Below are 27,973 nucleotides of genomic sequence, written 5' to 3' on the forward strand. Positions count from 1 at the left end.
TTATGGTCACATGGCAAGAGGAAGTTTTATTTAAATCAACATCACAGGAATAAAAAGCATAAATATAAAACCAAAACTGAGTAACATACTATGCTTAGCATCTTTCTGTAACAAGCAATTAACAGTCAAATAGTTGTTTGCTGATAAGAATTTTATGTCAGAAAATAAAACAACGTGTACTACAGATGCTGTGAATGCAGCACAATTCATTTGCCTGCAAAGTGAAAGAGAAACATTCTCAGAAGCCAGCTCCAGCCTTGCAGGGTTCCCTCCATTAGCCACCAATAGGTTTGACTCGCAGGACACTGGTGCCCAACCATTTCTCCCTAAAAAGCCAGTTAAGATCTGCTTGCTTCTATTCTGTGACCACTCATTTTTCTCTCACCCTGTGCAAATGCTCGTATTTTCATGTAAGCTGCTGAATTCAAAATGGCAAATTGCTCCTCAGAGACATACACAGAACCTTACTTTTTCAGCAGAAAAGTAAAGTCATACTTTTGTTCCACTGTATTCTGATCCTCCAGCAGAAGAAAGCAAGCTCAGACCTGATGCTTCTAACTTTAACACACACACCCACAAAGAAAACCCCCAAAACCCTTTTGGGGAAAACCAGCCTTACGTTACAGGGTCATCTCCATAGATAATGATTTACAAGTGAATACTCTGTTATTAAAACCAGGCTACAACAATACGTACAAGAAGAATGTTGTACAAACATTTTTGTGATTATGCTTTCAAATATTCCATCAAGAGGTAAATTACTTGACAATACCTACAGAACCTTTAAAGAAACATAGTTCTACTGAGGGCCCAGTGAGCTAGTACAAAAGAAAAGCATTATTGCTCTTTTTACTGTCAAAAAGTTTCAAAAAGTTTGAATTTCTGTACTAATACATTAAAAACTATCATTACAGTTGTGGCAAATATCAATACAAGAGGAGAGTAGGCAGATCCTTCTGCCCTCACTCCCACTACTGAGGACACTGGCTAGTGCGACTGAGAACGACAGCATCCTGCTGGGAGAAGGAAAGAAAATTTTTTGTGCAAATAACCAATCATTTCAGAATGAGGTCTGCTGATACAACATGGATTCTGGTGATCTATTTCCTATTTAGCAGAAGTTGCAACTAACACAAGTTCATTAGTTATTCACAAGTTTATAAACAACTTACAAACTGAGTAATTTCAGATAACATCAGATTACAACAGAAGTTCTGTATCAAGAGTTGTACAGAAAAAGCCTTAGGGAAGGAAAGCAGTAATGAATGTTACAATCAGGCTCATCGTTTCAGAAATAGTATGCTGTGTGAGTAACCCAATTGGAACACTCTTCCTTTGAACGTTTTGCTGAGCTGTGTGATGTAAAAATAGATTTGTATGCCTCAGATTTCTCCTCACTGTCTGCAATGGATCTCTTCGTAGTAGTAGAAGAAGCCTTATTGACTTTTCCTGGTACAGATGAATTTCCATTATCTGACAGAGAAAAGGGAAAAGAATGAAGCATGCATAACAGCTTACAACTGATAAAAGTATTTAAATAAAGACAGAAAAGAGTATTTAAAAATAATGTGTACAGAGATGAAGAATATACATTTTTTCAGGGCTATTGCAAATATATCCCATAACAGTACTCAACAGCAAACATGTTCCTAGCTTTTAGAATTTATGCTCAAAATACATTTAGAAATCTTGGAGAGGGGCATTCTTTCCTACTTGTGTAAATCCCTTGCACTGTAATTCAGTATTGACAACATTTATTCCTCTAAGTGAAAAATGGCTCTGAACTCTAGTCTTAAGAAAGAAACATGAAAGTATTCCACCACCCTGAAGTACTGTTTAGAAATTAGCTACCAAATGACAAAAGCTAAACTTGTGACATACTGTCCTCAGAGAATCTATCTCCTCCCTTTATTCTTTCCAGAGTCATTTATGACCAATAACAATGGTCTGCATCATTTTATATTTGGGATAGGAAAATGCCCATCCCTCTGTTTCTGATACCATCGCTCTCAGTGTATTATATCTACTGCTACAAAACCCCACCCCTTTCTTAACAACTATTTAATCTTCTCCAGAGTTGAAGGACAGTATTTTAAAAAACACGTGCCAAGTCTCTTCTGCAAAGAAATTAATACATAGAAGTCTGCAGAAACTCTACATATTTAGTTTAACTCCGGCACAACAGCATGTAAATAGCTAGTGGGGAGCCTGTCTGAAAATGCACTTAACTGATTTCTGCATGTAGTCATAGGAATTATATGTACAATCCTAAATCATCACACATCAGTCCCTTTTTATATTTGGAGAATGCTGCTTTTAATGGCACCAATAGTTGTCTGGAAAGAATTACCAAACACTGGATTTGAAAGAATGAGTATGTATGCTGCAAGTCCAGAAACCTTAGGGTGCCATGTTCACAAATTAATTCCTATGCTACTGGCAGTCCTCAGTCCATGGATATTCCTTTATTTTCCTTCTCTGCTCTTAATCTCTTGTTGGTCAATATAACTGCTGTCAGAAACATAAACCAATGACCTGATATTTCAAAAGGCGTATTTTTTTTTTTTTTTTTACACTCTTGGAAAAGAAAAATACATCAAACATTATTAGAATTACTAGGTTCCTGAACATCCAAGAGCAACTAAAATCATCTGGAATTAAATATTTTTAAAAGTCTATCCTTTACAAAAACAGACAGTAGGGGGCAGGTAAGTAATTTCTGATGGAAATTCTCCCAGCTTCTCACACAGTTTATCTGCAGTTCATCATTTAACTATTCTCAGATTCTTCAGACAAATTATACTGATTTTTTCTGTGGCTGTAATGTACATGATTGAATACTTCGTACAGAAACCTCAGACTGACTTTAAAAATGTACCCATTCTTACAGTTCGGTATAAAAATACCAGTATGAATTGGAGACATTAAGTAACATAATATGTATCACCTAAAGGGCCCTATCCTCTGAACTAAAGGACTGACAAGTTTACTCATAGCTGCATGACTTCTGTAGCTACATCAGTACATCCTGAAGTTATACTCCACTGGTCCCAGTGACACACAGCAAATTAGCAGCTAAAATGGAGGACTAAAAGTCAAGTCATCAGCTTGGGAAATTTTAATACACTTCACTGAAATAAACTGCCATAACAGATTTCTTGACCACTTGTACTTCAGGAAAACAACCACTAATTCTCCTCACACTGCCTCCTAGCCAATAAAACAGATATACCAAACCCTCAACTATATCACTGGGTGAGTAAGACTCTCTCTCATTCAAGTTGGTTCACACCAACTTAAAGCAATATTGGAATGACATAAAGAAGAAAATCTGGCTTGTTTCACAGTGAAAAAAATGCAATGTGGTGAAAAGTGTTTATTATTTTTATTAGTTATCTGCATGACTACAGCACTTGTCAGTCACAAGTGTGAGCAGAGACCCTGTTTTCTGTATTTTGAGAAAGTGACTGGGTAGCATAAGGAAAAACGGGCAAACAGAAGCCCTCACACACTTTCAGTAGAGTCAGTTTTGCAGATTGAAAAGCAAAGCTCTGTTTTAGGAAAAAGTTAAATAGACTACAGTTTCTGTTGAACAATGAGATTTGTGCATGTTCATAATGCAGCCTCCTACTCCAGCTTGAAAAGGCAGCCTTTTAGGACAGACTTTTGAAAGAGGGGGTTCTTTGAAAAAGTGAGCCACAACATTATGGCTCCCTTGAAGGCAGAAATTGACCTTTTACTACTGAGAAAAAAGGAGGTGAGAGGGTAGCTTCCGAAACCTACGGTACGAAAAGCTGGAGAAGGATCTCTCCTACAATATTTTTCAAAGCAGAACTATTTGTCCACATTTTTTGCATTTTAGTCTAAGAATCAACACCAACCTGAACTTTTGGTGAAGATAATCTGCCTCTTTTCCCCCGAACTGGAATTGATACAATCCTTTCCATTCTTAGCCTTTGATGGACCTGGACAATCTAGGAAATTAAAAAAAATTAAATCACGAATCTGCTTCTTGAGTCAGAAGGCTACACATTATTTGTAGCTGTGACATTACCTTCAGCGGTATCTTGCTGAGAAGCTGATTCTGCTGGCTTACATTTCTTTGACTTCTGAAACAACACAAACAGAAATCTGGTAATGTACTGAAAGGATATACAATTCCCAACATATATGTGATAGATACACAATTTCATTTAGTGCATTTTAACATCTTACACAGTGGAACTCTTCCTTCCACAATATTGATCCACACTTTTCCTATTATTTCTATATGAAAAAATAACAACCTTGGGAACCCTGAAGTTACCTTAAAGAAAATCGTGCAGGCCAAAACCAAACTGTCTGGATATGGTATTTCAGTTTGTATACTTTGCAGAGGGTGTGTGTGTTATCATGATACTCCGAACCCACATGGCAGGTCAGTAAATTGCACGACATTAAACAGGACACAGTTAACTCTAATCAATAAAGACATTTTTCAATAAAAAAAATTTCAGAATAATCCTGCCTCTCATATCCACTTAATTTTATTTAGTTAGTAAAAAATATCCCTCCTGGGTAACTTTCAATAACTGGGCTCTTTGTGGCAGGATTGCTTGGGAACAAAAGACGCAAATAGTTAATCTAAATATTTTAAAAACATCTGTGGACCAGATTTTCCAAGTTAATTTATGTTTGTCCAGATTAAAAAACACAAAAAAACCCAAACAATAGCAACTAGAATCCCATTAGTGGCTTTGATTATATAAATGCCAAGCTGAAAAAGAAAAGATATATTAGAACAGTCATTGCTGTCATTATCACAAAAAATGACTCTGTATACATTCAGAATGGTGTACGTATTTCGAAAAAGCTACACAAGATCAAAGAAAATAAATATATTTAAATGTGTTGCAAAAATTAGGAGAACCCGTGCTCTCAAACATATGATTAATGCTTGAGAAAAAAATGCCATACCACATGTTGCTGCAAAGCTTAGCCAGAAGGTGGTGGCAGAGGGTTACTATTCTAAAGGCAAAACTTGGCTCTCCTGGTGTTCTTCAGTGTACAGGAAAAACCTCTTTTCAGGGTGCTTCCTCCTTTTTTATGGGTGGATTTACAAAGCGAAGTTACCTCCCAGTATCTGGCATCTGAATTATGAGATGTTTGTAAATATATGTATGCATATATATTATACATAATAAATATATATTATACATATTTCATTATGGGCACATATGACAGTTGAGCTTGAATAATTTTTTATACTAGTGCTAGCTGCATCTTCCTTATGTTTTGTCTCATGGGTATAAAGAAAGGGAGTTTGTGCTTCCTGCTCCAAATACAGTAGGTCCACTCAGACTGCTCCCCTAGCTGAAGGAAGAGGCTGATGCAGAGGTCTGAACAGCAGTGCCATCAGACCCCAAGCTAGAAACTGTCTTCTGATACTGGGAGCTCACAGATCTCAGATTAGAGCAAATGGTGCCAGTGATAGCAAAGACTAGTTCTAGCTGCAAAAAGATCAGCTGGTGCAGAAAAGCAAAGTAGTGTTGCAAAACCAGATCAGAACTTGAGGATAAATGCAAGATGCCTGCTGAGAGATTTGCAAATGCTGTACCTGCCTGTATTACAAGTCACCACTAAACAAACAAAAAATATTTTCATATTGACCCAAGGCATATAGACCCCAAAGACCAAAGCATGATTTCCTTTTGTCTGCCACCACAAGCGACTGTGCTGACACCGTCAGAGACAGAATTGCTCAGCACACTTGGGTACTAGTTCTTTGTTGCGCAGAAGTTGGGGACAGCACCAGCTTTCAGACTATTTCGGATTATTTGAACCAAAGCTATAGATGCTTTGTTGGGGCCACCCTCCTAATGGAAATAGAGTGCAATCGACCACTACTTTTGGGGCTGATGACTCATCTACTGAGATCTGCAATATTCTATCATAAAATGATCTGTAAAATTCTTTCAAACATTTAATTACAAAGTACTGAACACCCTGCAAAATAAAAAATCTGAAAAAACAGCACGAGATTTACAGCCAGAAGCTATAGGGCACTAAGCACAGAGGCTATGAACAGAGAGGAAACAGAATAGCAGGATTTGTATGGGTCTCTTGTTGTATTGCACAGGCCCAGTGATGCTGTATGGGTGCAGATGAATAAAGACACTATGATGAGAAGGAATCATATGCTCACTGGTAAGTAACCAAGTATTTGTTTCAAAACAGTCTAGGAAAACATTTGTATGACATCTAATCCTACAGGAAGACAAAATTTTGTGCAGTAATAAGGGTGAGACGATCAACCTTCATCTAAAGTCTCAGTTGCTGAAAGTGTCAGACAATGATGATTCATGCTCTTGAGATTCAACTAAATCTGGGTGCACTCTGGACTGAGTCAACACTAAAGTTTTTGCTTGCTTTGTCATCCTCCAAAATAGCAATGCCAGTTCAGAAAAAAATAGCAATGCTGAAAAAAAGTCCCACGCGCAGTACCACAGAACTACTACTACTTCAGAGAGTAGTAGTATACAGTAGAGTATATAAGTATATAGTAGAGCTGCAGTGACTTTATTTCCATGGCATTTTGCCTGGTCAGATTTAAAAAAAAAAAAAAAAAGGCAAAGACCTCAACAGTATGGTTGCCAGTAATCACTCAGGTCTATAAGAATCACAAAACATGACAAAATTTCCAAACAGCGTTCTTACGGATTCAGACTAGGAATCTACATATCTCAATATTGTGTTTCTGACAGTGGCCAGCAGATGATGCTTGGAGATCAAAAAACTAATAACCTGCTATCAGGAATTACATGAAATACAGGGAAGATTTTGTTCATTACTAGAATTAACTAATACAAGCTCTTTGTTCGAAGAAAAACCTAAAGTATAGGTGGCATGCTGTCCATTTTACCCATAGCATTGAATTCTGTGATTTTCAGAGCACTATGCACTGCCTGCTAGTCAAAAGAAAGCTTCAGTACATACAACTTCAATATGTTATTAACAAAATATGCACACAATCTCATTACTTTTGAAGTAACATCGACGTATAACAGAGCTTACTGAGCAAATCCTTCCGTCTGTATAAAGATTAGCAGACAAAGCTATGCAATCTAAGAGCAAATTGCATTATAGACAAGAATTCTTTCAATTTTGTTTTAAACAATGTATAAAAATATTACCTTTTCTAATTTACTTTTAAGTCTTCTATCCTCCATCCTCTTCTTCAATACTTCCACATCTTCTTTATTACCATTAAGGATAATCACATCTTCCTCTTGAAAGGGAACACCACACTTCAGGAATAAAAAAAAAAAAGGACAAAACTAGTGTTTTTTTCAAGATCTTTATGCTGGTGAACCTTTGTTAGAATTAATACTGTGTTTAAGCTCTCCAAGGAGCTCTCCAATCCTTCCCCTTGCTGCTACGTCTTTTCCAATAGTTCTTTTTCTTTTAATACAGTATAATACATCTTCTCACTGACAGCATCCCTCTTCACAGAAAGGAGAGTAAATACTCATCTTACTAGTGAATCATGAACTTTTGATAAACACATTTAAAAGCAGCTCACATACCAGTCTGCACAGCAAATTCTAAAAGAATTTCAGAAATATTTAAATATTTTGTTCTTCTTCAAAGCCCTATTCCATGCAATAGGGCTATGGAAATTGCATATTTATTTCACTATCAGTCCCTTATAAACAACACTCTTAACTAATTATTTTTTTTCTTTAAAGAAAAGGTCCCGTTGTGTATTTTCTGTTCATGGGTACCTTGTTTTACTAGCATAAAATGTACAGTGACTAGATTAAACAAAGTAGTCCTAACTAGAATCCACTGATTTTTCTGAACCCCACAGCTAAACCCCAAAACATTAAAGTACTTTCTGATTGTTTTTAGTCATGAATGCATTTGATTAAAATCTAAGCATTATGCCCTTCTGCTCTAGAATCTGTCTTTCAACTTAGAAGCAGTTCCTTTACACTGACTAGGAACACCACCAAAGGTGTTATTCCTCTACATGTAGTACAGACAGCACCAGGGAATTTTTCCCTCCAACAGCCAGACAGAAAAACTTTTGTTTGGGATTTTTAAAAAATTGTTTTTTAAATTTTTTATATTACTATGGGGATAAAAAGGAGTCATAAAAGCAGCATTATTCATTAACCCAGCCTTGCCATCTCATTGTCCTTCATCTGATTTATTAAAGTTTCAAAGTATATTTATAAATTAATCTGGATAATGCATGTAATGTGCTTCATGTGATTCCACATTTGTTTTCCGGTTGAAGACACAGATGTTTCACTGTGCACTTTTTCAATCATTTGGTGAAGTCAGCACATTGATTATGATGTTTCCTAAGATCTCAATTTCCATTTTTTTTTGTCATTTTGTTAAATCCAGAAGCTTTCTGTTAATCTGCAAGATTAGTTTATAATCCTGCCTCTGTCATTACTCTTCTGTTTTCTAAACAAATGTTTAGAAAGGTTACTCATGCATTTGCAGTAGGAATTAAACAAATGAAAGGACATATGGGACAGTACTTTGACTAGAGTCTGCTCAAGTGATGAACACAGTTTAAAAAATGAACCTGAACACAAGTGGTCAGAGAGATTATGAAGGAGAAGCAAGGGCTACAGAGATGCATATTACGTAAGTCCGGCAGAATAGTAAGTCACACACAAGAAATGGGTGAGTAGCCCAAATTTTTCCATTGCTACTCAATGAGCTAGTGTTAGAAATACCAGCTTGGTATGATCTCAGACACTTGCGAGTGAGAAGTCTAGAAAACCAAGACAGACAGTCTTCGTACTAAGGGAGGAGCGACTGGTAGCTGTCTTGATTCTAAAGCAGCCCTACACATTCATTTCTAGTGGGGTGTTTTCTGAATACAGCATGAAAGACTGGCACCCCCCTACAGGCTAGTGATTTAAAAAGTAATTTCTGCAATAATTTTTAAAAACATATTCTGTTAAGCATACAAAAATAAGCGGACATTTTCTCCAAGTAAAAGTTTATATCAAAGGACTCTAAATTCAATAAATGTTGCCTTTTGAAAAAGCAAGCAAATCCAGGTTCCCATCTGGAAAACACAGGTGGAACTGTTCTAAAATGAGAAGTATTTACAAGAAACAGGGAAATAAAAAACAGTGTCCTCCTTCCATTCACTGAAACAGATAATTTTTTGCCATGACAACAGCCAGATTATATTACAGAGACCATACCCTTCCAAACATACTTCAGTGCAGCAAGTTATAGGCATAGAACCAACTCCACCTTCCCAGCTTTCACTAACTCCAGTGGGTATGATTTGTTGTTGCATCATACATGTTCAAACATTTTTTAATTGTCAGTACCGTTGGATGCAACGCTTTAATTCTGATTTTTTTTAAAAAGCTCACTATCGCTTCATGCAAAAAAAAAATGAAAAGATTTTTATCTCGACATTTTAAAATGTCGAGATAAAAAGCAGAAAGCAATTTCAGTCTTGCAAATTCAGAAAGATTGTTCCTTCAGATTAAGGTCTTCTGGGGCAGATGTTTGCTTTATGATATCACACGGTCTCCCTTGCTGTACCTTGTTTGTATTGGGACTTTAAATACATATGAAGGTACTTGCTGCAGTTCCTTGATGTTTTTGCAGCATCTCGAATAGAAGACATTCCTAAATGAGATTGAACTTGAAAACTATTCTGAAATGGACAAAAGCATTACAACAGCAGCTTGCAGATCTGAATGCAAGATTCAATCTGTAATTGAAGAAGAGCTGGACATTAACCGAAGTAGATGCTGACCAAGCAGCATAATTTTTGTCTAAAAGCCCTTTCAGGGTCCAATTATAAAAGCGTGTTCAAAACTGTTTATATCTAAATGGCTTAACATGCTTGTATGAAAGCAATTATTCAAAGGGTGTGCAGGTATGATCAAAAAGTCTTCAAAGTCTGATACTCGTAAATTTACATACCCTACATACCCCATGGGTACGTACATACACACACACAAAAAATCAACTTTACAAAAAAACAAAAAACCACCAGAAGACTTAAAACGATAAGAACAATGAAGGTATTATGTGCTGTAAAAGACGTTTGTTTAGGCATAATCTTTTAAACTTAAACTAGTTAAAGAAATAGAGAAATTACTTTTTCAAATAATGAAGACCTTCCGAATTTCAAGTAATTTTAATATGGTAGGATAGTTTCTTATTTTTGAGAATAAAATACAAGAGGTTTTTTTTAGTAATAATGAAATCTTAGTTTAATGTGATTGCCTGAATTCTAACATTTACAGTTTCTTAATAAGTTTCAGCTATGTAAGACAATGGCTGTACCTTACTTCTTGCTGTAAACTGCTTTTGACAGTGACTTTTTTTTTTGTGCAGCATCTAAGACTACTCCAGTCATGATACAATACAAATAAACAACAGGCAAATATGTTTTCATATCTAAATGTTTCCATCAATGTTACAGTTTAATGTCTTATGGGAAACCTGATACCTCTTTCCCAAATTATAAATAGTAAGCTAATTCCTGCAGTCCACCCAAATATGACCATTACTAGGAAATGCATAGACATGGAATACTTTTCCAAAACAATTCCCACCAGATTATGGAACCTATATGACCACAACCTGACTGTCCCTCTTTAAACAGGGTAGTACTCAGAAAAAGGATTGAACAGACATCCTATTCAACCAAGGACCATATCACTGTTCATTTACCAGCTGCACAAGTTCATGTATTAAAGATTATCGTCTCTTGTAACAGTTAACTAAAAACATGTTTTGAGATACCCTTCCAGAGATTTATTCATTAGAAGTTCAGTAGTGTAAGATTTGATGAACACAATTTTTGACATTGCCACCCTACTCAGACATACAAGGGGTCAAACAGTAGAGTGGAAAGTCTCCTACATACTAATTCACAGAATGTGAACTTTCAGTAGTTGTAGCACCTACTAAAAAACCCACTGCCCAATCAGAAGCCTCTATTTAGAGAGTTTCCTTTAAAGTCAGTGATAATTTTTTATCAGTCATACCTGCAGCTGTGCCTTAGTTTACTTTGAGGTTTTCTTTCTATGTATTTCTGACCAAGATGCTATTTTTATCTGAATGTGTCGAAAATATATGAGCCTTCTTACTTGTTTCTAGAACCCCAAAGCTTCCTAATTCCAGTAAATTTACGCTGCTAACTTTTCACTTATTAAAAACCCCAAGAACCTTTATAAAAGTAGTAGCACAGTAAACATCCAGTTTCAGGAGGTATTTCATTGATTATCTTTTAAGCTGCCAGCTATTAAAAATGACCAGAGGCAATTCTTTGCTATTCTTACTTGCTGCAAATTGGAAAGTTTCAGCAGGCAAACAGTTAAGAACTGGAGGAGGAGGAGGAGAGGGTTCGTTTCCTTTCCAGTTCTCATCATCCAGCATGCTGCCTTAGCAGTGCAGAGGTTAAAGCCTCTGAGGTAAAGCAATACTATTTATAATCATCAGCAATGTACTCTACATATTTGAAAGTCTGATTTCAGTCCTTTAAAGGCTGTCTCAGAAAGAGTGGCAACAGAATTTGGAGAAGCTCAAGTTTTCTCTCATTATTGTGAAGCAGAGGACATTTCTGAAGCCAAACAGCACTACTGCAGAATAAATATGCTAAGCATTGCGGGAAGCCAGATGAAGTCCTAAATGAAAACATTCACGTTAATATTTAACCCCTTTCACTTACACGAGATCTCCACACAAGCAACAGAATGAAGAATGCTGTCTGAATTCTGCTGAAGGACAATGGGACTCTCTATTTATTTTTATTATGCTGCCGTCTCCTGGCTAATTTTGTACAAGGTAAGACTGAATAAATTAGATTGTAGGACTTCGGGTTTTTGCTTTGCCTTTATTAAAACATAACACGTTTTCATTTTTGTAAAGTAACAAGTATTTTCTCTTCAGAAAGTCCATTTAACTTAAAAAAATACTCAAATCTGCAATAAGGTTAATTTTTCTCTTTTTTACTTTGTCAGATGTACAGCAGGCTGGAGGTCATTACTACTACTGTTGTTTGTATTATAAAAATCACAATACTTATGAATAGTTGTTATGTTCTGTTGCAAGCAACTTAATTTTTTTACAGCCCTATAACTTAAGGGTTTAAATAGCTTTCATAGTATTTGTTTTAGACTGTTGAGGTCAAATACACAAGGAAAAAAACTTTGACAGGAAAACCAGACAAAAAATAGCAAAGATGAACAATTAAACCTCCACAGATCTGTTGAATATGTATCAGTAAATGCCAATGCAATATTTTAAAGAAAGAACGCTTTAAAATTTCTAAGGCATTGGGTTTGACAAGGAAATTTTTTCTTTTACTTGATGCCTGTCACAACACAGAAGCAGAATCGGCATCATTACCCAGGCTTAAGCAAAAAGCAAAGCAAAGCAAAAAGCAATTAAAAGCGTTGATTTTAATATTAAGTTTTTAAAAGACTGAATTAGCATTCACTTGTTTACAAAATGTCTACACTAATGCCTGCATAAACACCTTTCAGACAAAAAAACAGACATGAAAAGATTTGGAAATAAGGAGTTAATGTCTTCTAACCATTTTATTAGAAGATGGAATATTCCCAGGTCATACAAACTAAATTTTATCTAAACTTTAATATTAAGCAAATACAAAGAGTACAGACAAAATAGAATATTTAGAGGTGCAATGATGCAGTCCAAAATCCTACTGCAGGAAGAAACAGTGAATTGTGAAATGATTTGTTACTATGAAATACACAGCAAAGTATACAGCTAATGGGGTCTTGATGAACTGAGATGATATTTCACAGGCTTGTTTTCAGGCATGAACATAATTCCAGTTTTCTCTAGAGTTTATCTTTTTAACTGAGATGGAGGAGCTTAGGCTTACAACAATTTTCTGTTAATATCCATAAAAGAAGCCACAAAGGTGCTTGAAAATCCCTGCAAGCAGGTTGATCTTTGAAGAATGTCAAACACTACTCTCAGCACTTCTGAAAATTAAGACAACTGCATCCTCCAAATTTAGAAAACCTACCCACAGAAAAGGTTCAGTTTCAGAGAGCCATTCTGATAACAATAAATACCTGTAATGGCACTCTTGCATAATAAAACTAAAAGCTAAGCTAGTCACAGACTGGGGTATGCCTGGACAGTGGATCTTCTCAACAGTATGACATCTTGCTCTTCAAGGGCAGGAGAAAATACAGTAGCATAGTACTTGACAGCAGACAAGAGCACAGGGGCTAGAGGATTCTTCTAAGTGGCAAATTTCATACACGATGGGACTAACAGCTGCAACCGTAGCTCTAAATCTGGTAAAACACTAACAGGAAGTCAGTGCTTTCATTCTATAATATACCCCGAAGCTGAAAGATGTCAAATTCTCTTCTCATAGGCAAGGCTTCATCATTTAGTCATTCCCCAGAAACATGTTAACACTGCAGAAGGAATTGTTTCTTCTTATCTGATAATGGGGCGTTTGTATACTTTTATGCTGCCATATAAAATATAGCTTCTAGATGCCACAGAGTTCAATAGGAAAAATCCGTAGTAAACACTTAACAACCTGAAACATCCCTGGAAGCTATTATTTGAAGGGTAATAAAAATTTAAGTGTATGAAACGAACAGGTTATAGCTTGGTTCCCTAGGGAACTATCCTTTGCAACCTATCCACAAAGATGTATTTAAGGAAAAAACCTGACAAGTGTGCACGTATAAAGTCCCAAACATTTCTAGAGCTGCCCAGTGTCTTCAGTGTAATTCTTGTGTCCAGAATGAACCTTCCCTGTGACATACCATTGAGATCTCATCACATTTACTGATTCAGAGCAACCTCAATGTTCCTCCTGTAATTATTCAGCCAGAATAAAAAAGTTTTTCCGACTCTAGGTCCGCAAAAATCAGTGCTTCCCTAACAGACACTCCCTCTCCCCAGCTTCTGCTATTGGGTACATAATGGCCCTCATGCAAATCTATTCTCAGCCCTGGTAGTCAGCTGGTAGCAGGCTACAGCACTGGCGTATTTCATTTTTACTGCGAAAACCCTGGCTTTCACCTTTCAGTGGCGTTCCTTTTCTCCTCCTTTCTGCACAGTATTGAAAGCTTGACATGGATTTGATTTGCTGAAGTTTTTCGTTCGAATGGATGAAAGACTCACATCAAGGTTGTTTACCCAGTAAATGTATCCCTTAGGAGCTGTGACAAAAAAATACTCTGCTGGGATCTGATTTCCTAATGTTTTTCTTTGGCCTATGCATTCAATGCAGACTGAAGAGCACTGCTGACAGAACATACAAGCAAAATGGATGACCCCTCCACCTAACATACAACACCACTTTTTGGAATGCTAAGAGGAAAAGCGGCATTCTTCCTGCATGAAATCCAGTGCATACCAGTAAGGACAATAAGATAAATACATTCTTTCCCAAAGGCCTAATAAGATTTTTAAATTGTGGTAATATAAAGTACCCATTCTCTTGGTTCAAATTCTGTACTCTTAATGCCGTTTAAATTCTATGCCTCATTTGTACTTTAACTACAATGCCCTCTTTATTTTCAAGCTTCTAAGACAGATGTATACTGAGTTTTCATTAAAAAGTTTTCTAATGAAAACCTAGAGCCTTCTAATCACAATAGCATTCCTATAAAGAAGCTACCTTTACAAAAATATGCTTTTTCTCTGTTCCTATGTAAAACCAAATACACTGTGATGTTGACAGATAGAAAGTGCGAAATATTTGAAGGTGAAATACAAATTTTGTTAAAAACAAATTAATTGAAACAAAAATAAGAAAAATAATTAGCTTTAAAGTAAAACCTTTCTTAATCTAACTATTAAGCTTAATGGCAGTTGATGGAGCCTTCCCCTAGCCCTAGTATTTTTTCTAGGATGTTACATACCAAATGCTTCAAGGATAAAGACTTAATATAATTGCTGTGGGATTCAGGACTGTTGCACTCATTCTGCTGACTTTTCAACGACGTATACATAAGAAAAAAAAAAATCACAATGGAAAAACTCCTGTGCCAATACTGATGTAAATTACACAGTTATCTCTGAATGCTAATACCAGCAGCAGTGTACTTATCTCAGGATATGCACATATGCTAAAAATAAGAAATGAGCGTTGTCCACATGTTCTGTTTTCCAAAGCACTAATACAAAGATGTCAGAAGGGGAAAAAAAAAAAAAAAAAAAAAATATCTCTCAAACACTCAGAAACACTTCCTGACTTTATAAGGATAAAACCCAGTGTATTTTGTGGATTACGTTTTGTTTAACAGTTTTTCTGCTTATTTAATTTACTGAATTCTGGTCCTCTGTCAGAACTTAAGGTTTCCCAGGCCTTAAGGAAATCTCAGCAGCAGCTGTCCCTTAGCACACAGTGCTCACACATCTTCCCTGTTCCAAAACTAGACCTTGACCAAGCACTGGACTCACCTACTGACACATACATTGCCTCAAAGTAGAAGAAACTTCTATCCGATGGACTAGCCCCCCCCCCCCCGGCTCAAGTAATACAGTGTACAAAGTCATTCTGAGTTCTTTGGATAATTTTGTTTGTCCTAGAAAGCCTGCTTCATGGCTCTGCAAGTACATTTCCAGTGGCTGAGTACACTGCAGCATGAGCATGGACAGAGTTCCTCCTAGTAACTGGAAAGAGTACTCAACATTTATAAATGCATCACTAACATGTCATCTATTAAAAAAAAAAATTCAAAAAGGTTGTCTCCCTGTCTTTATCTCCCTTTTCCTTTCAGATAATCTGAACGCTTAATTAAACTATGATGAGAAGACAGTATCTGGAAAATAAAAGATGAACCCACTTGATGCAACAAAATCAGGATTTTTAGTGTGCATTGCTGTCTGTATGTTCATCTACACTTTTATCTACCTAAAGGATACACTTTCTGAAGAGCCCAATGAGCAAAAATTTAATGAAAATATAGTAGAGTGTGGTTTTTACCCAGATGAACTTTGTTCAGCTCTTTTTGTGGGGAAAACTGCTGCCTTTAAAATTGGAAACTTCTGTCAGAATAGCTATCAACCTAAAACACTCAGCTGCATTCAGACTTCATGCAACTGCTCCATGGTTTTGAAGACTCTGCATTTTATCACAAGACCACTCTCAGATGAAGAAGGAAATTTCTCATTGGCATACATTATCACAATTCACAAGGAGCTAGAAATGTTTGTAAAGCTGCTAAGAGCTATTTATATGCCTCAGAATATTTACTGCATACATGTTGATGAAAAGTCACCAAAAGATTATAAAGCTGCTGTACAAAACATCGTTAATTGCTTTGAAAATATTTTTATTTCCTCAAAAAGAGAAAATGTTGTTTATGCAGGATTTTCAAGATTACAAGCTGATATTAATTGCATGAGAGATCTAGTTCATTCCAAAATTCAGTGGAATTACGTTATTAATCTATGTGGTCAAGATTATCCCATTAAAACAAATAAAGACATCATACAATACATCAAAAGTAAATGGAATGGTAAAAATATGACTCCCGGGGTAGTTCAACCACTTCATATGAAACACAGGACACAGGTTAGTTACAGAGAATATGTACGTTCTGGAATGTCGTATGTGTATCCAACAAAGAATATAAAAGCTAAACCTCCATATAATTTGACAATATATTTTGGTAGTGCCTATTACATACTTACTAAAGAATTTGTAGAGTTTACATTGACTGATGCACGTGCAAAAGATTTGCTTGAATGGTCAAGAGACACGTACAGTCCGGACGAACACTACTGGGTCACACTGAACCGTTTAAATGGTAAGATGTATCTTATTTCTACTATGAATAACCCCTGGACCAACAGCATTGTAAGGTCTCTGACATGGAGAGCTGGTGAGCCCCAATTCAGAGCCTAACAGTATCACTTAATTGAGTTGCGTTGCATAAATATGGTAATTTCTCCAGCCTTGATGCTGCCCTTTCAAGAAGTCACATCTCCCGATGGCTGAGAAACGAAAGCTTGATTCCAGAAAAGTACTACTTATGGTGCAGACCATTAGCTACAAGGCTAGAAAAATGTTGATTAAAAGAGTAATTTTTTTTTGCTACATGAAAGCTCATGCTCTCAAGGAATAAAAAAAAGCAGTAAAACTGAGAATTGTCTGTTCTCATGATATAAATATCTGTAGATAAATACTTAATGTGGCTACATTTAAAAAGTCTTCAGCAGTGAGAATTTTCCCTGTAATAATTAGAAAGAAATCTTACCAGAACCTTATGTTTTTAAAGATGCTCCAGGGGCTACACCCAATGCAGACTGGGAAGGAAACATACGAGCCATTAAATGGAAAGATCAAGATGGAACCATACACAAAGGCTGCAAAGGTAACGTGGATTTTGATCATGAACTCAAACTTCTGACTAGCATCCACTGCAAATTACGTATTACACTTTAAAGTAGCTATTAAATGCGCCTCGGTGGTCATATATATTTTATTTTGGAAGTACCAAATAAAACAGAAAGCCACCCTACTAAATTACTCCTCTGTATCCATTCTAAACAGCTTCTGATATATTCCTGCAAAGATTGTCACAGTACCCACGTACTGATAACCATTCTTTCAACCTCCAATTACCAATGCATTAACTTGACTGTCAGTTTTCAGTGAAGAGTAAGGGGTTTACTTGACAAGCATGTTTGTTAGATATTTTCATCAACATTAGGTTAAATCTTTTCAATTTGAACAATAATAAAAAAGGAAAAAAGTGCTGACCACACGGAAAGCACACAAAAAATATTTAAAATATGTAACTGTATAAACCCAGCACAGTGAAGTACTGCATGAGAGTGACACTATTTTTTAAAAAATGAGTCTGTTCAGCTTTCTGCTACTTTCAGATACCTTCAATTTGTCTTTGCAGGTCATTACATCAGAGACATTTGTGTCTACGGACTAGGGGATTTACAGTGGATTATTGAGTCACCTCATTTGTTTGCCAACAAATTTGAGCCTGCAACATATCCACTTGTTATGGACTGCCTAGAGAGACGCTACAGGCTTAAAGTACTGCTCCAGGCAGAAGTCCCCATTGAAGATCACTGGCGTTTTCAGGAAGAGAACTACTTCAACATGAAGCTGAATGTTTAACTAACATCTAAACAAATGTTCAAAATACTAACAGAAACCATTAACATTTTTAGCCATAGACTCCACTTTGTGCATTACAGCATGAGGGTAAGCACAATACTGTACTACCAGTCTGCCAGTGAAATTTATTTATTACAGTAAGATAAAGAGCAACAACTGCTAATGGGTTAATTCTCAAAGAAAATGACATGTTTAAATCTATAACTTACTGAAGAGATGGGGGAATTTCAGAATCCTTTAAGTGACTTATTTAACTGGAAAAATACATATTCAATGTCTGCAGCCAAAAAAAGGACTAATTGGTATGAAAATAATAAAATGGAAGCAATGACTGAACAAAGATAAAAATATGAAGAGCACAAGCTAATTAAAGTCATGTCTACTGTATGTCTTATGAATTATTTTGAATAACGATGTTCACACTAAAATACGAGAGCTTGTAGATAAGCAAGTGAAAACCAGTTTCAGATACAGTCCATTTCACTGTCCTTTTTTTGTTTCTCCCCATGGCCAGCTGCATCTCTAATTTCATTGTGTAGCATGGCAACATCACTCTTGCACGACCCAGGCTTTGCTCCTAATGAAAAGGGTGTGTGTGCCAATAACAGTAGCAGGGATCCTGCAATATATGTTCACCTTTAAGTCCCTGTTTCTGAGTCTCTGCAGGAGTTTAGGGCCAAGGAACAAAGGAAAACTGAGAAGCCAACTTTCAATCCCAGTATACCTGACTGAGGGAAACAAAACTTCCCTGAACCTTGCAACAGTGTGCAGCGATTGGAGTTAACACCTAGCAGCACCAGCACAAGCATCTCATTTCTCAAACCCTCTGCAGACCAAAAGCAGCACTGGCTGGTAAGGAAGTGGCTTTCAACACACAACACAGGCAAAACCAGGGAACAGTAATAAAAAAAGAACAAGGATCCAGCCCTTTTCCAGGCAAGAGCTGCTTCTTCCTCTTCAGGACTCTTTAAATTTACAAGCTTACTTGTTTAGAAACTACAAATTATAAATAAATGTCTAGGAGCAATTTAGATGTAAGTTTCAACATGTACCTAAAATATCACTGTTTTTATAAGAAAACTGACTTTCAGATTAAACATTCTTCCAAAAAATCAAATGAATCAACAAAACAATCCAACAATAGAACATGAAAGTTGCTTATTACAAACTTATTCCCAGGTTCCTGTAGTGCTCATTTTCCCACATGAGTTTCTTGGAATCGTAATTTCTTTCAAATGAACTTTAACCTAAAGAAAGACCATCTGTTCCCTATTTATTTACAGAAACTTACAAACTCAACCCTAAGGCCTGTACTCAGTTTCATGTATAATTCAGGATTTATCTTGTGGCTAAATATTGTGGGAGATGCTTTTTTATGGAAGGAAATAAAGGAAAAAAAAGGCAGCCATGCAACATGTTGAGCTTGTTGAGAGTCCCTCTGAAAACCATTACTGAAACTAATGGGTCTCTGGCATTTATTAATCATAGCAATATTCATAATTAATTTCTCTCCAAACCACACCCAGTCCACTGCAGGGCACTGCCAGCACTTATCCACTTCATGTTGTCTTTTAAAACGTGAATGGAACATATCTTTTTACTGTCACTCCAGCAAATCCAGTATCTTGCTTTCACCTTTTGTCACCATCACAAAGAACAACTGTTGTGTATCACTTCTGAATTGAATTAAAATAATAAATTCAATAGCAAGGCACTATATAGCATGGGCTTGTTTTGCAGAAACTGAACTACTCAAACTGGGAAAAAAAATATTTGCACAAAAATCCCTCTTAAAATATAATTTAGGTATGACTTTACCCATGTCAATCCAGGAATATCATTGAAGCGTGATCTTTCTTCCTTAAAGGATTTAGTATTTTAAACAAAGTGTTTATATGTGTAAAACTCCCAGGAAAATCGTAATTAAACCAACCCATTCTCAGTCATTAAAAAACAGTATTCTACTTGTTATTCTGAGTGGCCAGAAGTACATTATATTATTGAAAGATTTTTCTACTTCTAATAATGGTAAAAAAATAAGTAATAAAACTGTGAAAGCTGAGAGCATTTAAACACACAAAAAAGTGTTCATTAAGTTCTGTATGCATTATGTTATGAGTAGATCGATCACAACTTTTAGGTCTCAGCAACCAATGTTTATGAACTTTTGGTGACTGCTGATCTAAGAGCATATAGTGTCAATGTGACCTTGTCCAAGGAAACACTTTGCTCTATAACATACTGCACACACATTAACTCTGTATCTGGAAGATGTATGCATAATTTCTGTTTCAAAAAGCCTGAGGCACATGTTCAGTAGCTCTATATCCAAGTTAAACATTTGATTAAGTGTTTTATATGTCAGACTTTACTAGTTAGGGTACTGTTTCAAGTGTGTATTAGCCTGTTGACTCTGAAAACAATTGCAAAATAAATTTTAAAGTGATACAAGAAATTACATTTTAAAATGTAATCTTGTCCTTAACTTCCAGAGCGACTGCCTGAACTCCCAGAAGGACTTCCACCACAGATTCAATAACCACTATGCTGTCTCCAAACTACATCTAGCATACTATTACACCAATAGTAACTTCTTAGACAGAAGAGTCAACATCAAAAACTGGCAGTGGTGCCTTTTTCAATCCACTAAAAGTGAGGTAAAGAGACACTATACACTGCTAGATAATTATTTTATTCCATCATTTCCAAAACCATCATTTTTGTCAAACGGCAGACTTCCAAACAAGAAGGCACCAAAGATTGCCCATGCAAGAATCAGGAAGCCAGTTAGAAGTTCCAATTACTTTGGGCCCCACCAAAACCTACAGACCAACACAGCTTAGCACTAATCTACAATCTTCAAGATCCCACCAAATACAAGAACAGTGAGTAGAAACAGTCTTTCTTGTTCTTTTAATTTTAGTAGTCTGTTGGAGAATCGATCACAACAATGAATGAGAACATCCTATTCGAAAGTGCAAATTTTAAACTGACGGTTTTCATGTCACATATTCTTCCAGAACAGGAAGCAGGAGGAAGCAGAAACCTCCTGATCTTCAGGGCTTCTGCTACAGAATACAAATCACCCAACTCCATTATCTGGAAGCAAAGTTGTTTCTCTTCCTGCTGATTGAGTCCTATCCTGAACAATTTAGCATGTGACTTAGTACTGATAGTTTAAATTTTCCCTTCTCACTATACAAAACCTCAAAAATATGGCTCAAACAAAATACACTTCTGTGTACAAAGGTATTATAAGCTTTATTTGTATTTGTAAGTTGCTCTGCTTTAGACAAAGCTCTTTTTCAGCTCTTTTCAGTCTAAATAGTTAGAAGCTTCAAAATTCATCCCAAGCACTTCATCTAACAAGCTTGCTCCCCACTAAACCACCACTAAAATATTCTTACTGCTGTTTCAATAAAATCTCTGGCCAGGGAGTTTTATATTTTGGCAAGACAGTTCAAAGCACTTACCATGCAGGCAATAAGAGACAACCTCTCTCTCTCCCAACACTGCTATAGTGTCTGTTTGTTTACCTTACAAGTTTTCACATTTTAATGTTATTTTTTTAACTTGACTCCTTCAGTGTACTGCTACTTAAGATGTGAAGCAAGAAAGAACAGTTTACTTCCAAGGGAGGTAAGTCACTTTACAGTTGCCTTAGTAAAAGTCCTCCATCCATGACAGTTTCCTTTCACATTCTTGCCCCCTTCCCTAGCACCAATACAGTCTTTTTAACAATTCCAGTAAAAGCAGATGTATTTAACATTGTCAGCTCTTCATGTAAAGTTTCTATTGTGGCAAAATATGTTTTTTTGAAAAAGAACTCTTGTAGAATGACTGCTTCACCCTCCCTGTACCTAGACTCCATAAAGCCTTTCAAACCTAGTACTACAGCAAATACTGTCGAGATAAAGCAAGGAACGCTGAATTCTTCATCTTGGCATTTTCCATTTCCTTGAATTAGATGAAATCTGCATATGCATTCATTTTTTTCCTAAACACTTATTTCAAGATCTGCCTATCACTGGACAAACAGATTGTTCTATTTCTTGTATGAGCTGCCACAGAAAAAAATTAGAAGAAAACTGAGCAGTGAGACAGCTGTCCATGGGACGTCCCACAAAGTGGTAAGCATTCCCATGAGCCAAGCTAGAAGGCCTGGAAAGGAAGCAAAACTCTGCTCTGAGCACAGAAAAGTAATTTCCTACAGTTCATGAAGCACAACATTTTGTGATATGCATCTTGTGGCATGTAAATACATGTTCATTATCTAGTTCAGATGATCTAGTTTAAAGTATATGAGTTTGAAGGTGAGGACTGCAGAACTGTTGTTTGGTCTGCTGAATATCTGTATTCTCTGGTGAATCTTTTCACTGCATCATTATAGCATCTGTTTGACAAAGTCCTTTGGGAAACCGTTGCTGTTTACAATTTAGCAGACTATCAAGAATGCTCTGTAGGCTCACAGGCAAAATTAATGCACAAGAATAGCTTGTTTTGAAAGAGCTTTCTTGAATTTCACAGTACTGCAGAAGAGAACTGCCACACAGCTCCTAGACTGACACTTCTCCAGTCTATCCATGCTATAAACCTCATCCCCTGGGATGATGTGAAAACACACATTCTGCTAGCTGAAAAAAAGAGACTGAATACACAGCATAAACAAGCAAATACAGGATTATTCTTTTTGAACTACTCTCATCATGTCACTCTCTGAAGTCACACAACAATGCCTCCGCACAGACGTGGCGGGGGCACACAGGGTTGGGCATCTGGGCACGTACTGGCAGACAGAAGTTGGCAGTGCCATGAAAAAAATGCTGTGGCCCACATGGATCCCATAGGTTGGATTTTGGTTCAAAAACCATACTGTAATTCTTAAAATACAGCAGTTAGCACCAGTAGAAATAGTATAAATACATATTATAATATAAATGTAATAGAAATAGTATAGTATGGCAATCCACAGCATTCAAACATTCTATACTTCAGATATTTTCTGTGTTTTGAAATAACATGTACCAGAGGAGGATTCTATTTATTAATAAACAATTTCTAATCAGAGCATACGTACAATACTTATTTTTTTTTCCTTCTTCATTAGTTCTAGTTCATTTTACTATATGCCCCATTGCTGCATAAAGGTAGAATGTGTTGGGGGAATGCTGCTAATTAATGCTTTGGATATAAACAAACTGTTAGCTACCAGAAAGCGTGGCAACCAGTTCCCTGTCATCTTATTTAGAAGAGTTCTGGTCCTCTTCTTGATTCTGAATGCAGAATGAGAATATTATCAGTATGCATCCAAAGATCTACCAAATTGCTCTTTGACCTGAATCAAAGGAAACATGTACTAAAACATGTTCTCCCAGCTGGTTACCATGGTCTTTGTGCACCAACTGGATTATATTATATTCACTTCATGATTTCTAGAAGCATCCTTCTGAATATTGTGAAGAATTCACACGAATGTGGAAACAGTTGCTATGATAAATACTGATTATGAAAAAATCCTGAAAACATAGGATTAATTTAGTTTTTATAAGATTATCAGACTGACCAAGCCATAGACAAAACACCTCATTCCTGCATTTATCAAGTTACATCCATCTATCAGCAAAATTTTAGAGACAAACAAAAAACCTCATTAAAAATAAATTAGTATCTGCCAACAGGAAAGCTGAGCTATTAGAACTAAACCAGTATTCTATAAAAGAAAATTAGCATTGAATGCAACAATATGAGGCTAAACCCAACTAACAATATTCCACATCACCTGCAACAACTTACCAAGAAAGTTTTTCCTTCACAGGTCTTGTTTCATAAAAATATACTGTTGTTTTATCAAATACCAGAGTGTTTGCTGAAACATAACTCTGCCTAAATGTGGCAACTATCACCACAAATCTCACTGATAATAAAAGCAGTGATAGGAAAACTTTTATCATTGCCCCTAACTACAAAGAAACCGATATAATGAGATCAAACTAGCACTGTAAAATGAAATGCAGTCAGTATTTTCTACAATAATTCATGTAATTGCTGAAAATTCTATGAAGAGTTGCCCAAAAATACAACAGCAAATGTCCTTTAAAAATACAGTGATCAAAACATAACCTAAAAATGTAATCAGTTTAAACACATAAAGCGGACACTGATAAAACATAAACCACATGCATTCAGGAAAAAAATCCCCAACCAAACCAAACACCCAAAACCCCAAACCAAAACCGATCACCCTTTCTTAAACAGAAGTTATAACCAAATATTTGAAAACATTGAATTTCTAAAGTAGTTATTGCAAAATCAAACTGTCTCTGAGAACAAAAATGTTCATTTTTATACCTACTTAGAAATACATTTTTATTAAAAAAGGCCATATAGAATTACTTCAGGCCATCATAAACCAGAACTTTTACAAGTTCCATTTCAATTTGCATATCCAGATAAAAAAACCTACTTCACAACAGTGGATATGAATGCAATTGTATATATGTACACACAGGCATTACCTATATCTGTATCTCTATCTGTGGAGGTCATGTATGACTCCACTGCTACTAAAGCTAAAGAAAAACTCACCTTGTGACAAACTTCTGATTTAATTTCCTTGAGAGCACGTTCAGAGAACACACAGCCACAGTTTCTCAAGAAGCAAAACCTTCAAACAAAGGACAAGACATACAGTCATTTTTAAGAAACCCTGCATCTCAAAGATATATGTGTAGTTCTTATTTAACACAGAAGCAACACTACAATGGCCTAGCAGGACACAGCTAACTTTATAAATTTTTGCAGCTAATCAAGGTATCGGCACCTTTAAGTAGACACTTACTAATTTGCACAATGTTAAGAACTGAATGAAAAATATTGGGTACATTAAACCACAACACTCACTTTGTTATTTCATTCTCCGTATAATTCAGCATAGGTATATGACAATCTCTCAAGGGGATCTTAGTAAAACAAACTCCTGAGATGTTGTTGTACCTTTGCTACAGGTATACACAGGCTTCTCTGGAATCACCACTACTATCTGTTTTATTACAGAGTTATCCTATTTGAACGGTTCCACCTTCCACCAAGCTTACTAGTTTCACTTTACTCTGACTCAAGCTCTCACAAGTGACCCTAGCCAAGGTCTGTCCTCCCATGTCTCTCCTGTCCACATGGAAGATTCCTGCAAGACTGTGAGAAACAATTATGCACGCAGTTCATGTGACCCCCTTTCCTGAGAGCTACTGTTAATCCCCTCTTCTCTATCACACTCAACTGAATTAAAAAATAGTAAACTGGCTCTGATAAAAATGGGTTTACTTTCCAGGTTCTCTCTTTAATTCCACCTGAGTACCTCCTGGCTAGTTACTCTCAGGAAGAAGAAATACTTTGCAACTATCAACCTGTGAACCTGGCCTCACTCATCAGGGTTAACATGCAGAGAAAAAGAAACTGATAATTTGCCCAAACCAGGATGCAAAGAAATGCCCCTCTTCAGCCCAATAAAAACAGATACTATTGCAGGATTAGAATAGACATACAATCCATTTCTATTCTGATCCTAACACAGGGAGAGGTAGAATTGCTTGATGTGACACAAAGAGAGGTCTCATCCAATATCCCTCTGCTTGCCCATACCAATCTCCCGTGGGTTAGCCCCCAAACAACTTTTAGTCACTTTTTCTCTGCAAACACTGCCCTCTCCTCCTTTATTATACATATAAATTCATTTAGGAGAGGGTTAACTTTTTATCCTTCCTCTTGAATGTGAAATGAAAGGACACTTAGTATTCTCCCAAACTTCCTCCGACAGGACAAATATTCCCCACAAAGGCTTGAGTAAGTACAGGAGTCGCAACATTATTGACTCAAACATTTTTACTTGCTCTATATTCAGTTTAGCATAGTACTCACTTCTAAAAACAAAATCCAGAAACTTACTGACCTATGTCTTCCATTCATTTCCAATCCCACCACAGGGCATATAAAGCGTGCAGACTGGAGGTCATCGTATTTGTCACCTTTTATACTCTCTTTATCACCACTCCAAGCTGGATTATCTGCAAGGCTTAGTTCTGTTACATTCTGCAAAATAAAAACACAAACCTTAAGCTGTTTACTAATGATTTTTGAGCCACGATAACCTTCCCTAAGATTTTTTTCACTGTGTTTTTTTATTTTTAATATTTTTAGTATATACTGAGAACACAAGTAAATTGAGGTTTTGTAACATGTTTTAACTTTCATGGCACCTGTTTACCTTAATGCTCTTGATATGTGATGCAGCTTCCATAGGAGTTTTATCAGATGATTTGTCCAACAAAAATTCAATGATGGCATCTTTGTTATACAACCTGTAACATAAAATTTTTAGTAGTCATGTTTGATTCTCATAACATTCTTTTATTTATAGATTAGTACCTTTTAATATAATGGTCTATATAGAAACATTCATACCTGCCTAGCTCACAAGCTACAATTGGCCGACATAACTTCTCTTGACTCAGAGCACAGTAGTACCATCTTGCCACCAACTCAGCACTTTTGTCAACCTGAAGAAAAAAACATACTCATGATTTTAAAATGGCTTTTAAATTTACAAATTATTTAAACATAAAATCAAGTAATACTTGAAACATTAATCAAATCCCTGGGTATCTCACCAAGCCTACTTTCTGCATCACATCCAATTTAATAAAACCTTCTAGCAAAATTCATGACCAGTTTGAGGATCTACCTCTACCTATTGAACAGATTTCTACATCATGGGACTTGGGACCTATCTTCCTAACTCCATTTTCTTATTTTTTGCCACTTCCACTTGTGCCCTTCCCTCTTCATTCTTTTTTGTTCTTCATATGCTCTCCACTAACTTTTTCTCTCTAGTTCTATGTCTTGCCCCTGCTTGGGTCAACTCTCAGTTCCACTCCCTGTAAGGAACAAGATAATAAGAAAAGCTAATTTGTGGATGTCAGGACTGAACATCCAATTTAAAAACATAAATTTTATGACACGTTAGGCCATAAAAGAAAGGCTAAGGTTCACCGCTACTCTGATAGTTTGGTGTGGGGAGGAAAAATATTTTATTTTATTTATTTATTTTACATCAGCGAGTGTAATTTCCCTAAGTTTTCTGACACTTTCTGTGATATTTTTCCCAATCTTCATCCACCTATCAACACATATGATGTCCCTCTATATCTATTATCCTAAAATATCCTAAAAAGAGAGCCCAAGCAACGTTCAGAATGCAAGCAAATAGAATGCAGAAATAGACAATGATCTGGTCACACTATTAAACAATCTATAAAGTGTTGTCAGCAGACACCATATCCCTAAGGTGAAAAAGGCCCCCAAAGCCCATGCGTTCAGCAGCATGACTTATGGCCAAAAAGCCCTCCAGAAGACAAAGGGATCTCCACTGTAGCTGCCACCAGCGCCAGGTAGTCACCCTGAAGCGGTACCAGCAGACCGGCCCAGTGTCGCACAAAAGGGCGCTCTCCTCCACCCTGCCAGCACCAGAAGCGCCACGCGCGGCTCACAGGCACTCCGGGACCGGCAGGACTGACCAGGCCTCTGTGGGGCCTCTCTCCGCCGGGCCGAGGCCCACAGTGAGGGCCCAGGCTCACGAAGCCGGTCCGACAGCCCCCTGCCGCGCTCCCCGCCGCCCTCACGCAGCCCCCTCCAACCTTCTCGATTTTGCGGGGCCCCTTGACCAGCTCGTGTCGCTTGGGGATGGTGCCGCCATCGCATCCCATCTCGCTCCCCGCAGCGCTACTTCCGGGCCCGCTTCCGCCGCAGGGTGCACACTTCCGGGGGAGGGAGGGACGTCCGGTGTGC

General features: G+C 36.8%; 2 protein-coding genes across 3 annotated transcripts; one reads left to right on the plus strand and one right to left on the minus strand.

The window, feature by feature from the left end:
- On the minus strand, window positions 1–27,966 carry RTF2 (replication termination factor 2). Its single transcript, XM_074888693.1, has 9 exons — window positions 27,823–27,966; window positions 26,591–26,685; window positions 26,394–26,487; window positions 26,079–26,218; window positions 24,719–24,797; window positions 7,173–7,286; window positions 4,055–4,109; window positions 3,882–3,974; window positions 1–1,473 (listed from the first exon to the last, which is right to left on the minus strand). The coding sequence occupies exons 1-9, from the start codon at window positions 27,889–27,891 to the stop codon at window positions 1,289–1,291; spliced, it is 924 nt and encodes a 307-aa protein (XP_074744794.1). The 5' UTR covers window positions 27,892–27,966; the 3' UTR covers window positions 1–1,288.
- On the plus strand, window positions 11,398–18,518 carry LOC141951884 (putative beta-1,3-galactosyl-O-glycosyl-glycoprotein beta-1,6-N-acetylglucosaminyltransferase 7). Of its 2 annotated transcripts, XM_074888690.1 has the most exons (5): window positions 11,398–11,826; window positions 14,276–14,403; window positions 15,771–16,802; window positions 17,274–17,369; window positions 17,907–18,518. In XM_074888690.1, the coding sequence occupies exons 3-5, from the start codon at window positions 15,827–15,829 to the stop codon at window positions 18,131–18,133; spliced, it is 1,299 nt and encodes a 432-aa protein (XP_074744791.1). In that variant the 5' UTR covers window positions 11,398–11,826; window positions 14,276–14,403; window positions 15,771–15,826; the 3' UTR covers window positions 18,134–18,518. The 2 variants fall into 2 exon arrangements, with proteins under 2 accessions (XP_074744791.1, XP_074744792.1); XM_074888691.1 differs by lacking the exon at window positions 14,276–14,403.
- Window positions 27,967–27,973: the final 7 nt, after the last annotated feature.

The sequence above is a fragment of the Strix uralensis genome, chromosome 18 (assembly GCF_047716275.1).
Source record: "Strix uralensis isolate ZFMK-TIS-50842 chromosome 18, bStrUra1, whole genome shotgun sequence".
Taxonomy (NCBI): Eukaryota; Metazoa; Chordata; class Aves; order Strigiformes; family Strigidae; genus Strix; species Strix uralensis.

Excerpts from the sequence above, each read along its gene's own strand:
- RTF2 (XM_074888693.1), bottom strand. The coding sequence starts at position 27,891 with ATGGGATGCGATGGCGGCACCATCCCCAAGCGACACGAGCTGGTCAAG. Across the intron at positions 26,219-26,393 it reads CACATATCAAGAGCATTAAG|AATGTAACAGAACTAAGCCT; the intron begins GTAAACAGGTGC and ends TTTATTTTGCAG. Across the intron at positions 7,287-24,718 it reads AATCAGAAGTTTGTCACAAG|TGTGGTGTTCCCTTTCAAGA; the intron begins GTGAGTTTTTCT and ends TTATTCCTGAAG.
- LOC141951884 (XM_074888690.1), top strand. The coding sequence starts at position 15,827 with ATGAACCCACTTGATGCAACAAAATCAGGATTTTTAGTGTGCATTGCT. Across the intron at positions 16,803-17,273 it reads CACACTGAACCGTTTAAATG|ATGCTCCAGGGGCTACACCC; the intron begins GTAAGATGTATC and ends ATGTTTTTAAAG. Across the intron at positions 17,370-17,906 it reads CATACACAAAGGCTGCAAAG|GTCATTACATCAGAGACATT; the intron begins GTAACGTGGATT and ends TTGTCTTTGCAG.